Source organism: Pecten maximus, chromosome 8 (assembly GCF_902652985.1).
Source record: "Pecten maximus chromosome 8, xPecMax1.1, whole genome shotgun sequence".
NCBI lineage: Eukaryota > Metazoa > Mollusca > Bivalvia > Pectinida > Pectinidae > Pecten > Pecten maximus.
The window spans coordinates 8,859,194-8,872,886 of NC_047022.1; the positions used below are offsets into that span (position 1 = coordinate 8,859,194).

General features: G+C 39.5%; 1 protein-coding gene across 1 annotated transcript; it reads left to right on the forward strand.

Moving 5' to 3' along the window:
* The first annotated feature begins 3,037 nt into the window (after window positions 1–3,037).
* LOC117332097 (serine-rich adhesin for platelets-like) lies at window positions 3,038–13,083 on the forward strand. Its single transcript, XM_033890982.1, has 4 exons — window positions 3,038–3,559; window positions 7,770–8,219; window positions 8,278–11,701; window positions 11,753–13,083. Exons 1-4 carry the CDS (start codon window positions 3,038–3,040, stop codon window positions 12,343–12,345), a joined length of 4,989 nt encoding a protein of 1,662 aa, XP_033746873.1. The 3' UTR covers window positions 12,346–13,083.
* Window positions 13,084–13,693: the final 610 nt, after the last annotated feature.

Sequence of the window (13,693 nt, forward strand, 5' to 3'; positions counted from 1 at the left end):
GCTAGTGTTTGGAGGTCCCAGGTTCAAACCCCAGTCAGGTCGTGCATTTTCCCACTCGGCTAACAATTTCAAATTTTCTTCACAGATTGCAAGAACTATTATTTTTCCACACAATTTGTTTCACTAATTATTAATGGTTGATGTTTCGTGTTAGAACTTAGAATCATGATTCTTTAAATCACATCAATTTCATATAGTTTGCTCCTGGGGAGGGGGTAAACTTTACTTTAGTTTATATAGGGAAATTACATTTTTGACAATTATTTGTTCGATTTCTATTGGAATTCATTCTAATTGGTTAACATTATCAGCTTGGGATGACAGCTTTATAACTGGTATGCACATGTTGACCTTGACTGACCCCTTCGACTGCATGATGAATGGTGCCAAAAAGGGTCAATTGATTTGACTAAAATATTTCGAAATTCAGGTGACCGTCAAGGCCCATGGGCCTCTTGTTCTTGGGTGCAAGGAGGCTTATCACCCATTTCCTAACCTTCTTTTTTATTAGACTTTTGATTTAAAATAACTTCTTCTGTCTGCATTTTTGCAGTTTGTATTCATTTGGTTAATTTTGCATTTCATGTTGTAAAACAATTATTTTATAACACCATAGAAGATATATATAACGATATGCAGAATTTTTCATCGATTTTTTTCCTCTGGAGTTCTGTTTGAAAAAAATGAAGCCCTAGTCCTGTCATGAGTTGATATTTTTATTTTTAGCCCACCATCATCAGATGGTGGGCTATTCAAATCGCCCTGCGTCCGTGGTCCGTCGTCCCTCCGTCCGTCCGTCCGTAAACAATTCTTGTTATCGCTATTTCTCAGAAAGTACTGATGGGATCTTTCTCAAATTTCATATGTAGGTTCCCCTTGGTGCCTAGTTGTGCATATTGCATTTTGGGACCGATCGGAAAACAACATGGCCGACAGGCAGCCATCTTGGATTTTGACAATTGAAGTTTGTTATCTCTATTTCTGAGAAAGTATTGAAGAGATCTTTCTCAAATTTCATATGTAGGTTCCCCTTGGTGCCTAGTTATGCATATTGCATTTTGGGACCGATCAGAAAACAACATGGCCGACAGGCAGCCATCTTGGATTTTGACAATTGAAGTTTGTTATCTCTATTTCTGAGAAAGTATTGAAGAGATCTTTCTCAAATTTCATATGTAGGTTCCCCTTGGTGCCTAGTTATGCATATTGCATTTTGGGACCGATCAGAAAACAACATGGCCGACAGGCAGCCATCTTGGATTTTGACAATTAAAGTTTGTTATCGCTATTTCTGAGGAAGTACTAAAGGGATCTTTCTCAAATTTCATATGTAGGTTCCCTTTGGTGCCTAGTTATGCATATTGCATTTTGGGACCAATCGGAAAACAACATGGCCGACAGGCAGCCATCTTGGATTTTGACAATTTGAGTTTGTTATCGCTATTTCTGAGGAAGTACTGAAGGGATCTTTCTCAAATTTCATATATAGGTTCCCTTTGGTGCCTAGTTATGCATATTGCATTTTGGGACCAATCGGAAAACAAAATGGCCGACAGGCAGCCATCTTGGATTTTGACAATTGAAGTTTGTTATCGTTATTTCTGTGAAAGTACTGAAGGGATCTTTCTCAAATTTTATATGCAGGTTCCTCTTTGTTCCTGGTTATGCATATTGCATTTTGAGACTAATTAGAAAACAACATGGCCGACAGGCAGCCATCTTGGATTCTGACAATTAAAGTTTGTTATCGCTATTTCTGTGAAAGTAATGAAGGGATCTTTCTCAAATTTCATATGCAGGTTCCCCTCAGTGCCTAGTTATGCATATTGCATTTTGAGACCAATCGGAAAAAACAACATGGCCGACAGGCAGCCATCTTGGATTTTGACAATTGAAATTTGTTATCGCTTTTTCTGTGAAAGAACAGAAGGGATCTTTCTCAAATTTCATATGGAGGTTCCCCTTGGTGCCTACTTATGCATATTGCATTTTGAGACCAATCGGAAAACAAAATTGCTGACAGGCAGCCATCTTGGATTTTGACAATTAAAATTTGTTATCGCTATTTCTCAGAAAGTAATGAAGGGATCTTTCTGAAATTACATATGCAGGTTCCCCTCAGTGCCTAGTTATGCATATTGCATTTTGAGACTAATCAGAAAAGAACATGGCTGACAGGCAGCCATCTTGGAATTTTACAATTGGAGTTTGTTATCGCTATTTCTGTGAAAGTACTGAAGGGATCTTTTTCAAATTTCATATGTAGGTTCCCCTCAGTGCCTAGTTTTGCATACTGGGACCAATACGAAAACAACATGGCCGACAGACAGCCATTATAGCTAAATCTTAAATTCTATATATAGGTTCCCCTTGTTTGAATAGTACTAGAGGGCTGTTTCTGAATTTACACAGATAAGTAAGACTTAGAGGAAGGGAAAAGTAGGGAAAAGATCAATCTGACATGGAACCTATAAAGATCATTCAATGGGGGGCGCCAAGATCCCTCTGGGATCTCTTGTTATGTTTTCAATGTCGTACTGACGTGACTAAGTCACGTACCTAAACTTAATTACCAGGGGTCAAGTTTCAACTCAAATTGTAATGTACACTCATTTTGTCAACTAGGAGATATGAAGTAAAGGGACCTTGTAAGATCTAATAAATTATTAATTCATTGTAGGTATGGACCAGTACAGAAAATTATAGAATTGATCTGTCAAATGGAGATTACAATCCAGCTGGAGTTCTGTCTTGTGATTGGTCAATGAGTTCTTCATCATCGATGGTTCGGTACATCTATATTCTGTCATATTGGTAGACTAGTGACGACTTTCGTATATGAAGAGGAGACAAAAAAAATCCTTAAAAGGAAACATGAAACAGGTTCTCTAGAGACTAGAATGTTCTAAAGCTGAATATGTGGAACACATTGTGCAGAGGATGAAATTGTTTCAGACGGCTAGAGACAAAATAAAACCCTAAAATCTATTATTGTTCCGAAATTGAGGGAATGTCCAAGTATTGTTCAAGTGTAAATATGCAATGCAGTGGCAGTGAAAATATGAAAAAAGCTGAAAAAGACGGTTCTACAAAAGATGCGACCAAAGCCACCCAAAGCCAATTAACACTGATAGGAGTCAGGTGTAGTGAAATTTTGACAAAAGCTGCACAAATGCATGAGATTCAAAATGGTACTCCAGAAGCAAAAACAGTAGTTGTGTGTTCTGGTGCAGCTGATAATGTTACAACACCAACCTCAAAGACTGTCAAAATCAAACCAAAGCCATCACCAATCTCCAAGAATGTCAAAATCAAACCAAAGCCATTACCAATCTCAGAGTCTGTCAATATCAAACCAAAGACTTTGCATGGACAAATTCCACAAAGCATTGCACAGACAATCAAGCTAGCTTCAAAGTCCATTCCAATTCCTTCAAAAAGTCGCATGATTGTACTCAACTCTCCAGTCCTGCTGAATAGGGATGCACTGGTACAGGCCAGTCTGAATGCTGTAATGCAATCACAAGGTACCACGGCGACAGGGCAAGCTGATAATCAGGTAATGCAAATCTATATATAGGGTGTAAAAAATGACACTGCAGGCCGGTCTTTTCTTACCTCAGAACATATTTAATTCTTCACTCAAACTAGTTTTATTAAGAAAGATATTCAATTAGCAGACTAGAAATCCATTTGTGTGTGAAAAGTACTGGCTATGTTTTCTCGTGATTAGCTATAGGGATAGAAATGGCTTTTTTAGCCCACCATCATCAGATGGTGGGCTATTCAAATCGCCCTGCGTCCGTGGTCCGTCGTCCGTCCGTCCGTCCCTCCGTCCGTCCGTCCGTCCGTCCGTCCGTCCCTCCGTCCGTAAACAATTCTTGTTATCGCTAATCCTCAGAAAGTACTGAAGGGATCTTTCTCAAATTTCATATGTAGGTTCCCCTTGGTGCCTAGTTATGCATATTGCATTTTGGGACCGATCGGAAAACAACATGGCCGACAGGCAGCCATCTTGGATTTTGACAATTGAAGTTTGTTATCGCTATTTCTGAGAAAGTACTGAAGGGATCTTTCTCAAATTTCATATGTAGGTTCCCCTTGGTGCCTAGTTATGCATATTGCATTTTGGGACCGATCGGAAAACAACATGGCCGACAGGCAGCCATCTTGGATTTTGACAATTGAAGTTTGTTATCGCTATTTCTGAGAAAGTACTGAAGGGATCTTTCTCAAATTTCATATGTAGGTTCCCCTTGGTGCCTAGTTATGCATATTGCATTTTGGGACCGATCGGAAAACAACATGGCCGACAGGCAGCCATCTTGGATTTTGACAATTGAAGTTTGTTATCTCTATTTCTGAGAAAGTACTGAAGGGATCTTCCTGAAATTTCATATGTAGGTTCCCCTTGGTGTCTAGTTATGCATATTGCATTTTGGGACCGATCGCAAAACAACATGGCCGACAGGCAGCCATCTTGGATTTTGACTGTTGAAGTTTGTTATCGCTATTTCTGTGAAAGTACTGGAGGGATCTTCCTGAAATTTTATATGTAGGTTCCCCTTGGTGCCCAGTTATGCATATTGCATTTTGGGACCGATCGGAAAACAACATGGCCGACAGGCAGCCATCTTGGATTTTGACCATTGAAGTTTGTTATCGCTATTTCTGAGAAAGTACTGAATGGATCTTTCTCAAATTTCATATGTAGGTTCCCCTTGGTGCCTAGTTATGCATATTGCATTTTGGGACCGATCGAAAAACAACATGGCCGACAGGCAGCCATCTTGCATTTTGACAATTGAAGTTTGTTATCTCTATTTCTGAGAAAGTACTATAGGGATCTTCCTGAAATTTCATATCTAGGTTCCCCTTGGTGTCTAGTTATGCATATTGCATTTTGGGACCGATCGGAAAACAACATGGCCGACAGGCAGCCATCTTGGATTTTGACTGTTGAAGTTTGTTATCGCTATTCCTGAGAAAGAACTGGAGGGATCTTTCTCAAATTTCATATGGAGGTTCCCCTTGGTGCCTAGTTATGCATATTGCATTTTGAGACCAATCTGAAAACAACATGGCCGACAGGCAGCCATCTTGGATTTTGACAATTGAAGTTTGTTATCGCTTTTTCTGAGAAAGTACTGAAGGGATCTTTCTCAAATTTCATATGTAGGTTCCCCTTGGTGCCTTGTTATGCATATTGCGATTTGAGACTAATCGGAAAACAACATGGCCGACAGGCAGCCATCTCGGATTTTGACAATTGAAGTTTGTTATCACTATTTCTGAGAAAGTACTGAATGGATCTTTCTCAAATTTCATATGTAGGTTTCCCTTGGTGCCTAGTTATGCATATTGCATTTTGAGACCAATTGGATAACAACATGGCAGACAGGCAGCCATCTTGAATTTTGACAATTGAAGTTTGTTATCACTATTTCTGAGAAAGCACTGAAGGGATCTTCCTGAAATTTCATATGTAGGTTCCCCTTGGTGCCTAGTTATGCATATTGCATTAGTTATGCATATTGCATTTTGAGACCAATCTGAAAACAACATGGCCGACAGGCAGCCATCTTGGATTTTGACAGTTGAAGTTTGTTATCGCTATTTCTGAGAAAGTACTGAAGGGATCTTTCTCAAATTTCATAAGTAGGTTCCCCTTGGTCCCTTGTATTGCATGTTTGGACCAGTCTGTCCTGAAAACAACCTGACAAACAAACAGCCATTATCGTTAAATCTCAAATTTTTTATATAGCTAGGATTCCCTTGTTTGAAAAGTACTGGAGGGATGTCTCAATTTGCACAGATTAGTAAAATGAAGGGAAAAGTAGAGAAAAGATCAATCTGACATGGAACCTATGAAGATCATTCAATGGTGGGCGCCAAGATCCCTCTGGGATCTCTTGTATAAAATATACGGTGCATTTTAAGGTCACCTGAGATGCAGGTGGCCTTCTTTTATTTCCTATTGCCTTGACCTACTTTCAAGGTAAAAACAGTAATACATGATGTATACATGTGTTAAGATCTTTAAATGGCTTCTTGTCAATAACCAAGAGATTCAGGGTCATGTTGAATTTTACCAAACATTTTTCTAGGTCACCAGATCGCTAGAGATGAAGTTTCCAATGACCTCTTCTGATAGCCTTTTGGTTGTCATAGTACATATATATTCTCGACTTCTTCTCAGAAACCCTGAATCAATTTCAGTGAAATTTTGCAGAAACCTTCCATGGCCAAAGGCTAACCTAAATTAAAATTACATGTATATATATGGTCCCAAAAACACAGAAACCTAAGGCAGCGCAAAAAGGGGTCAAACAGACTGAAATTTCAAGAGCATATGAAAGTAGAATTGAACAAACTTCATCTAGATAGAAGGGTCTCAAGGTGCTAAAACCAAAATTGTAAACCGTGTGACCCTGATGCCATGTATTTCCCCCTGGGAGGTGTTGAATTTACTATAGTTTATGTAGGGAAATAATGTTTTTTTAGAATCATTCGTTGATTTTCCATTGGAAAAAACCAATTCAGCCTGAGATGGCAGTTTGATTTGGCCAAAAAAGGGTCAAAATGAATGAATTTGAAATTTCAAAACCATTCTTTATCAAGACTCGGATATATATATGGTGAAACCAATTACTTAAAATAGATGGAATGGTCTTGACCAAATTTGTGAATTTCATTCACCTCAGAACCTCACATGTCCCCCTCAGGCCCTGATGGGATGGGGCAAATTTTTTATTGTTTACCGTATTTATTCTAATAAATGCCCCAGGGGCATGAAATTTTTCCAGGGGGGGGGGGGGGGGGGGGGGCGTTTAATGGAGATCAAAATTTCAGAGTCGGTAAGTTGTGAGATCTGTTGTATGTACCCATTTCACACCATGAAACATGTGTATATGTATCCAAAACATTGTAAAACTAAGTGACAAACATTTTGACACCCGTGTATGAAATTGCAAGAAACATAAACTTTGTACATTACGTATTACATAACAACGGTAAGTCCTTTTTCACGAATTGAGAAATTTTTCTTTCCAAAAAAAGGGGGGGGGGGGGGGGGGTTATTAGGGTGGGGGCGTTTATTAGAATAAATACGGTATATAGAAAAATAATACTTAATAGCATCGTTTGTTAAATTAGAAATAATCAAAGAGAATTATCAGTATTGGATGGCAGTTTGATGGTATATGCACATATTGGCCCTGGATGACCACGAAGGACTGATGAACAGGGCTGAAATGGGTCAAATTGACTAAAATTAAAAAAAAAAATCATCTCAAGACTCGGATATCAAATCAAATACCCTTCATATAAAATGGTCTTATAATATAAGGTGCTTTACTGGAATTGCACATTTCACAACTCTTGAGTTTCACATTTCCCCTTGGGGAGGGGGTTAACTTCACTATAGTTTATAGCAGAAATAATATTTTTAAGCATCGTTAGTTGATTTGCCATTGGAAATAACCAAATTATTTAGAATCATTGGTATTTATTGGCAGTTTAATGGTATGCACATATTAGCCCTGTCTGATCATGACCCCTAAGAACTCATGGGAAGTGTCAGGATAGATCAATTTAAGATATATAAGAACTTGGTTGACAATTAAGGACCCTTTGTTTAGTTGATAATTGATGTGACATGATGTTTAAATCTTTCCAGACATCATAGATATTGATTTCAGATCTATGAGCACTAGTACTGCCGCCATATATAATGTATTAGTTCATTGTATGTTATGTATTTTTTACAGGAGACTCCAGTATTTGAAGTTGTTCAGGATTCAATGCAGAAACCATTTGACCCTAAACAGTCGCAGAGTATCAACTCGTCACCAGCCAACTTACAAATTCACCAAGTTCAAGTCCCAGTGTCTTCTAAATCAAACAAAGTGGACTCGTCACCAGCCAACTTACAACTTCGTCAAGTTCAAGTCCAAGCGCCTTCTAAATCAAACACAGTTGAGTCATCACCAGCCAACTTACAACTTCGTCAAGTTCAAGTCCAAGCGCCTTCTACATCAAACACAGTGGACTCGTCACCAGCCAACTTACAAATTCACCAAGTTCAAGTCCAAGCGCCTTCTAAATCAAACACAGTGGACTCGTCACCAGCCAACTTACAAATTCACCAAGTTCAAGTCCCAGTGTCTTCTAAATCAAACACAGTTGACTCGTCACCAGCCAACTTACAACTTCGTCAAGTTCTAGTCCATCTAGTCCAAGCGCCTTCTAAATCAAACACAGTTGACTCGTCACCAGCCAACTTACAACTTCGTCAAGTTCAAGTCCAAGCGCCTTCTAAATCAAACACAGTTGACTCGTTACCAGCCAACTTACAACTTTGTCAGGTTCAAGTCCAAGCGCCTTCTACATCAAACACAGTTGACTCGTCACCAGCCAACTTACAACTTCGTCAAGTTCAAGTCCACGCGCCTTCTACATCAAACACAGTTGACTCGTCACCAGCCAACTTACAACTTTCGTCAGGTTCAAGTCCAAGCGCCTTCTACATCAAACACAGTTGACTCGTCACCAGCCAACTTACAACTTCGTCAAGTTCAAGTCCAAGCGCCTTCTAAATCAAACACAGTTGACTCGTCACCAGCCAACTTACAACTTCGTCAAGTTCAAGTCCAAGCGCCTTCTAAATCAAACACAGTTGACTCGTCACCAGCCAACTTACAACTTTGTCAGGTTCAAGTCCAAGCGCCTTCTACATCAAACACAGTTGACTCGTCACCAGCCAACTTACAACTTCGTCAAGTTCAAGTCCACGCGCCTTCTACATCAAACACAGTTGACTCGTCACCAGCCAACTTACAACTTCGTCAGGTTCAAGTCCAAGCGCCTTCTATATTAAACACAGTTGACTCGTCACCAGCCAACTTACAACTTCGTCAAGTTCAAGTCCAAGCGCCTTCTACATCAAACACAGTTGACTCGTCACCAGCCAACTTACAACTTCGTCAAGTTCAAGTCCAAGCGCCTTCTAAATCAAACACAGTTGACTCGTCACCAGCCAACTTACAACTTCGTCAAGTTCAAGTCCAAGCGCCTTCTAAATCAAATACAGTTGACTCGTCACCAGCCAACTTACAACTTCGTCAAGTTCAAGTCCAAGCGCCTTCTAAATCAAACACAGTTGACTCATCACCAGCCAACTTACAACTTCCTCAAGTTCAAGTCAAAGCACCTTCTAAAACAGTTGACTCGTCACTTTCCAAGGCACACAGCATCAACTCCTCACAAACCAAATTAAAATTTCATCAAGTTCATTTTTTTGCACCTTCTGAATCACCCACAGTTGTCGCATCATCTTCCCACAGTATTAATTCATCACAAGTCAAATTAAAACGTAATCAAGTTCATTTTGCGGCGCCTTCTAAATCACACGTGGACTCGTCACTTTCCAAGGACCAGGTGGTCAACCCATCATCTTCCAAATTTGAACCTCATCAAGTTCGTTTATCGGCACCTTCTAAATCACAAACAGTTGACTCGTCACTTTCCAAGGACCAGGTGGTCAACCCATCATCTTCCAAATTTAAACCTCATCAAGTGCATGTCTTGGTACCTTCTAAATCGCAAACAGTGGACTCTTCACTTTCCAAAACCCGTAGCATCATCTCGTCACAAGTCAAATTACAACTTCAAGCGCATGCATCAGCATCTTCTAAATCCCACACTGATGACTTGCCACCTTCCAAACAGCACAGTATCAACTCGTTACCTGCAAAATCAAAACTTCATCAAATTTATATTGTGGCACATTCTAATAAACACAGCACCAGCTCCTCATCTTCGAAAGTAAAACTTCAACAAGTTCATACTTTAGCGCCTTCTAAACCACCTTTGAAGTTACAAACAGTTGATCTGTCACCTTCCAAAACACACAACATCAGCTCAGCACCAGCCAACTTGAAACTTCTTAAATGTGACTTTCCATCCTCCATGTCACAAAGCATCAACTTGTCTCCACCTTGTAATTCATCAACCTCCAACTCACAACACATTGACTCACCATCTGCTAAGCCAGACAGCATTGGCTCATCATTGACACACTCACAACTTGACAGCCTGTTGACTTCCAGTTCAGTTGACTCTGTACTATCTAGTCCAAATAGCAGTGATGAAATACAATCAGAACAGGACGATTCAATGTATTTTCAGAATGGGATGACAACATTAAAAGTCAAAGAAAATGATGCTCTTATTCTGACTAGCAGTTTGAAAAAATCTTCCAACGGTGTTATAGAAAAGTTTATTAATCATATTCCATGGCAATGTGAATGCCTCCCAGGCCAACGGCAAGCTGTCATGGCCGACCAGGTCATTGTGTGCAAAAAGGGCATTCTTCGACATTTACCAAACATTAGAATACTGCTAATTCACGGCCGGGAGATAGCAGGTGTTGTATTCAAGGGCGTGTTATATGTGAGCTTTACCGAAGTCCAGAAAAAGCTCCTGTCTGCAAAAGGCAAAATCTACTTGGCCAGATTTATAGAAGGACACCGTTCTGATTTGCGGCCTTTGGACAAAGAATTGAAGCTTTATCTTATGAAAGGAAATACCATATTCAGAGTGCTAAGTGAATACATGATAAGTGTTAACGGTCTGAAAAAATTCAAAACTGCTATGCTTGTATATGGTCTACGTGCACAGCATAAGATCTGGTCCAAGAAAACAAATGATTACTTCTTTGTGAGGAAAGGTGGAAAGATGTGGTGTATCTCATGTCATGGTTTCGTTCCTGAGGAGAGTTCCATGGACATATACACCGATATTTGGTTACCTGGCGAACAACCAGAACTTGATGGCAACCCCTGGGAAGCTCAAGGCCAAGACAACAGTGTTAGCTCTATAATCACCATAAAAAACCTGGCTGCATTAGAAGGAAGCAGTATTGACATGGAGTGTGGCTCTGATTCTCTGACTTGTAATTCAGTATATAAAGACACGCATGTAGAGGTTGGTAGTGTTACTATCAGCAGATCCACCTTCAAAGCTTTCAAAGTGAAGGACCTGTGTTTTATCAGCATTTTTCAATTACTGTGGAAAAGAGTCATCTCCCTTAGCTGCATTGAAAGAGAGTTGAATCTTCTGAATGCTGTTCCCCAGCCACCCCCAGCAGTTGTGGAGAAACACTTTAAGGAAACCAATAACATTTTTGTAAACAAAGAGTGGATTGACTTAAACACACTCAGGTGCGTGTGCTGTATGGAAAAGCCTCATGGGGAGTCCCTTGATAAGGATATTATCAATTCAATCGTGTCTGGCAAAATGAAAATGAAATTTGAGTATACATTTAAGGTGGTATCTATGGACAGTTCTGATTTCACTCCTGGATATATTGACAAGTCTGTCACCCTCATTGGTGCAAGGTTCCAGGTGGGCATGGACAAAATCAAAGAGAAGCCATACGCAAGAGGTAGAACAGCTCAAGAGGGAGTTTGGAAGTTACTTAACACTGATATCCCATCTACTTTAAATGACAAGATGTTGGAAAGTGAATGTGATGTTCAACTTCAACACACACAAACTCCTGAGAACAAGGAGTCAGAAGGTGGGTGTGATGTTCAAGGCAAACAAACTCCTGAGAACAAGGAGTCAGAAGGTGGGTGTGATGTTCAAGGCAAACAAACTCCTGAGAACAAGGAGTCAGAAGGTGGGTGTGATGTTCAAGGCAAACAAACTCCTGAGAACAAGGAGTCAGAAGGTGGGTGTGATGTTCAAGGCAAACAAACTCCTGAGCCGGTTCGATTAGGAAGAAAACGGGGGCACAAGACTTCAGAAATATTTGTCAAAAAGAAAAGGAAATGTCTGGAGAATTCAGTGAACCATCCAGTGGGGGAAGAGGTCAATTTACCTCCTCCAAATCTACCTGGAAGCAATGTTCCTGGGTCAGGAGATAACACAATAGATTCCTCTTTTGCCCACCTGTCTTCTCCTGGGCTTCAAAACAGCCAAGTTACAATAAAAACAGAACCAGTGGACTACCAAGTTACAATAAAAACAGAACCAGTGGACTACGAGGATAGTTTATCTGCCCCTGAACATCCTAGTTTTGTGATTGACCAGGGGATTATCAAACATGAAAACATTCAGGGCCTACCAGAGGAGCTATTACCTGATAATGTGAAGTCACAGTTCTTTCCGTTAGAAATGGAATGCGACACAATAACCACTGAAAATCCGTCTTTAGACTCCGTCTGTAATGGATTGTCACCAAAACATGTAGACCAGTTAATTAAGAGAGAAGAATCTGATAGTGAAGAAGACACCTGTCAATTTAAACATGAATATTTGATGCTAGGTGCTAGCTTTTGAAACAGAATCACACTAATATTAGTCAAAACATTAAGATAGAAAGGTCAGAATAAGAGATATCTCATGTCTCATGAAGACCGTTTTGATTTGGTTTAAATTTTCATTCTGATAATGAGACCATTTTTAGCCTATAGGGCTCATAACAAGGACGTTGCATTTGTTAACATTTTTTTTTTTTTTTTGCTGAATTTAATATCCATTGGAATTTGGTGGTATTTTACCAGGCAATGGCTTCTTTCAGGACTGAATTATAGTAATGAGATTCTTGTGTATGTTTTGGTTCAATGCAACTAAAATTTGTTTATGAATAAACAATATTTTGTGAATATAAGATCTGAAATCTAAAAAAAAAAAGAAAAAATTACATAAGAAAGTGAAGTACAGTAAAACCTCTCTATTAGGACCACCTGGGGAACTGAGCGAAAAAGGTATTAATTAAGCGGGGTTGTCTTCCCCTAGTGTGTCTATCACATTTTCAAACAACGTTATGTTTATCATGAAATAAGGGGCAGAATATAGTTAAAATATTATCCATCCTTCAAACTGCCTATTGCAATATTCTATAATGATGAAAATGCAGTCGTCAAAGCAATATCAAACATCTAGTTTGATACAACTTTACAAACAACCCTAATTATCATTATGTGTTGATACAACTTAACAAAGAACTGTTATATAAGATACTTCTATTTTCTTTTATTGCTTAAAATGTTGGGCATTAAAAATAATACAATCCAACCAGGTGTTGAAGTTTTCTTTAACCAGAGGGAAGGTGTCGAGTCTGAACATCCTTTTGTTTTTGTTCGACCTCACTGGCTCTATTTCGTACACTTCTCATTACTGGAGATTCATGCTTTGGTCATGTACTCACCCAGGTATATCAGTGTCATGTACAAAAAGTAGGTCAATTTGACCTACATGTTTATTTGGTGGGGAATTGTAATTCACTGAATTGTCTTTCATATGAAAATGGGCCTCTCATGAGCTTTGGGTACAAATGGCTTCCTCTCTTATCGATACAGCTCATTTGCTCTTCAAATACCAGTGATTTGCTCTCTCCCTTTAGGACGAATCCTTCCTTACACAATATACCTGTGATTTGTGTAAGTTATCTCCCTTTAGGACGAATCCTTCCTTACACAATATACCTGTGATTTGTGTAAGTTATCTCCCTTTAGGATGAATCCTTCCTTACGCAATACACCTGTGATTTATGCAAGTTACCTCCCTGCAGTATGTAGGCTTCCTTATGTAGCGGGACTGGACTGGGTCAATCATTGGTGACCAGGTAGCTCAATATTGGTAGAGCATCCGGCAAGGGTTTGGAGGTCCCTGGTTCGAACCCTGG

Excerpts from the sequence above, each read along its gene's own strand:
- LOC117332097 (XM_033890982.1), top strand. The coding sequence starts at position 3,038 with ATGCAATGCAGTGGCAGTGAAAATATGAAAAAAGCTGAAAAAGACGGT. Across the intron at positions 3,560-7,769 it reads CAGGGCAAGCTGATAATCAG|GAGACTCCAGTATTTGAAGT; the intron begins GTAATGCAAATC and ends TATTTTTTACAG. Across the intron at positions 8,220-8,277 it reads CCAACTTACAACTTCGTCAA|CCAACTTACAACTTCGTCAA; the intron begins GTTCTAGTCCAT and ends ACTCGTCACCAG.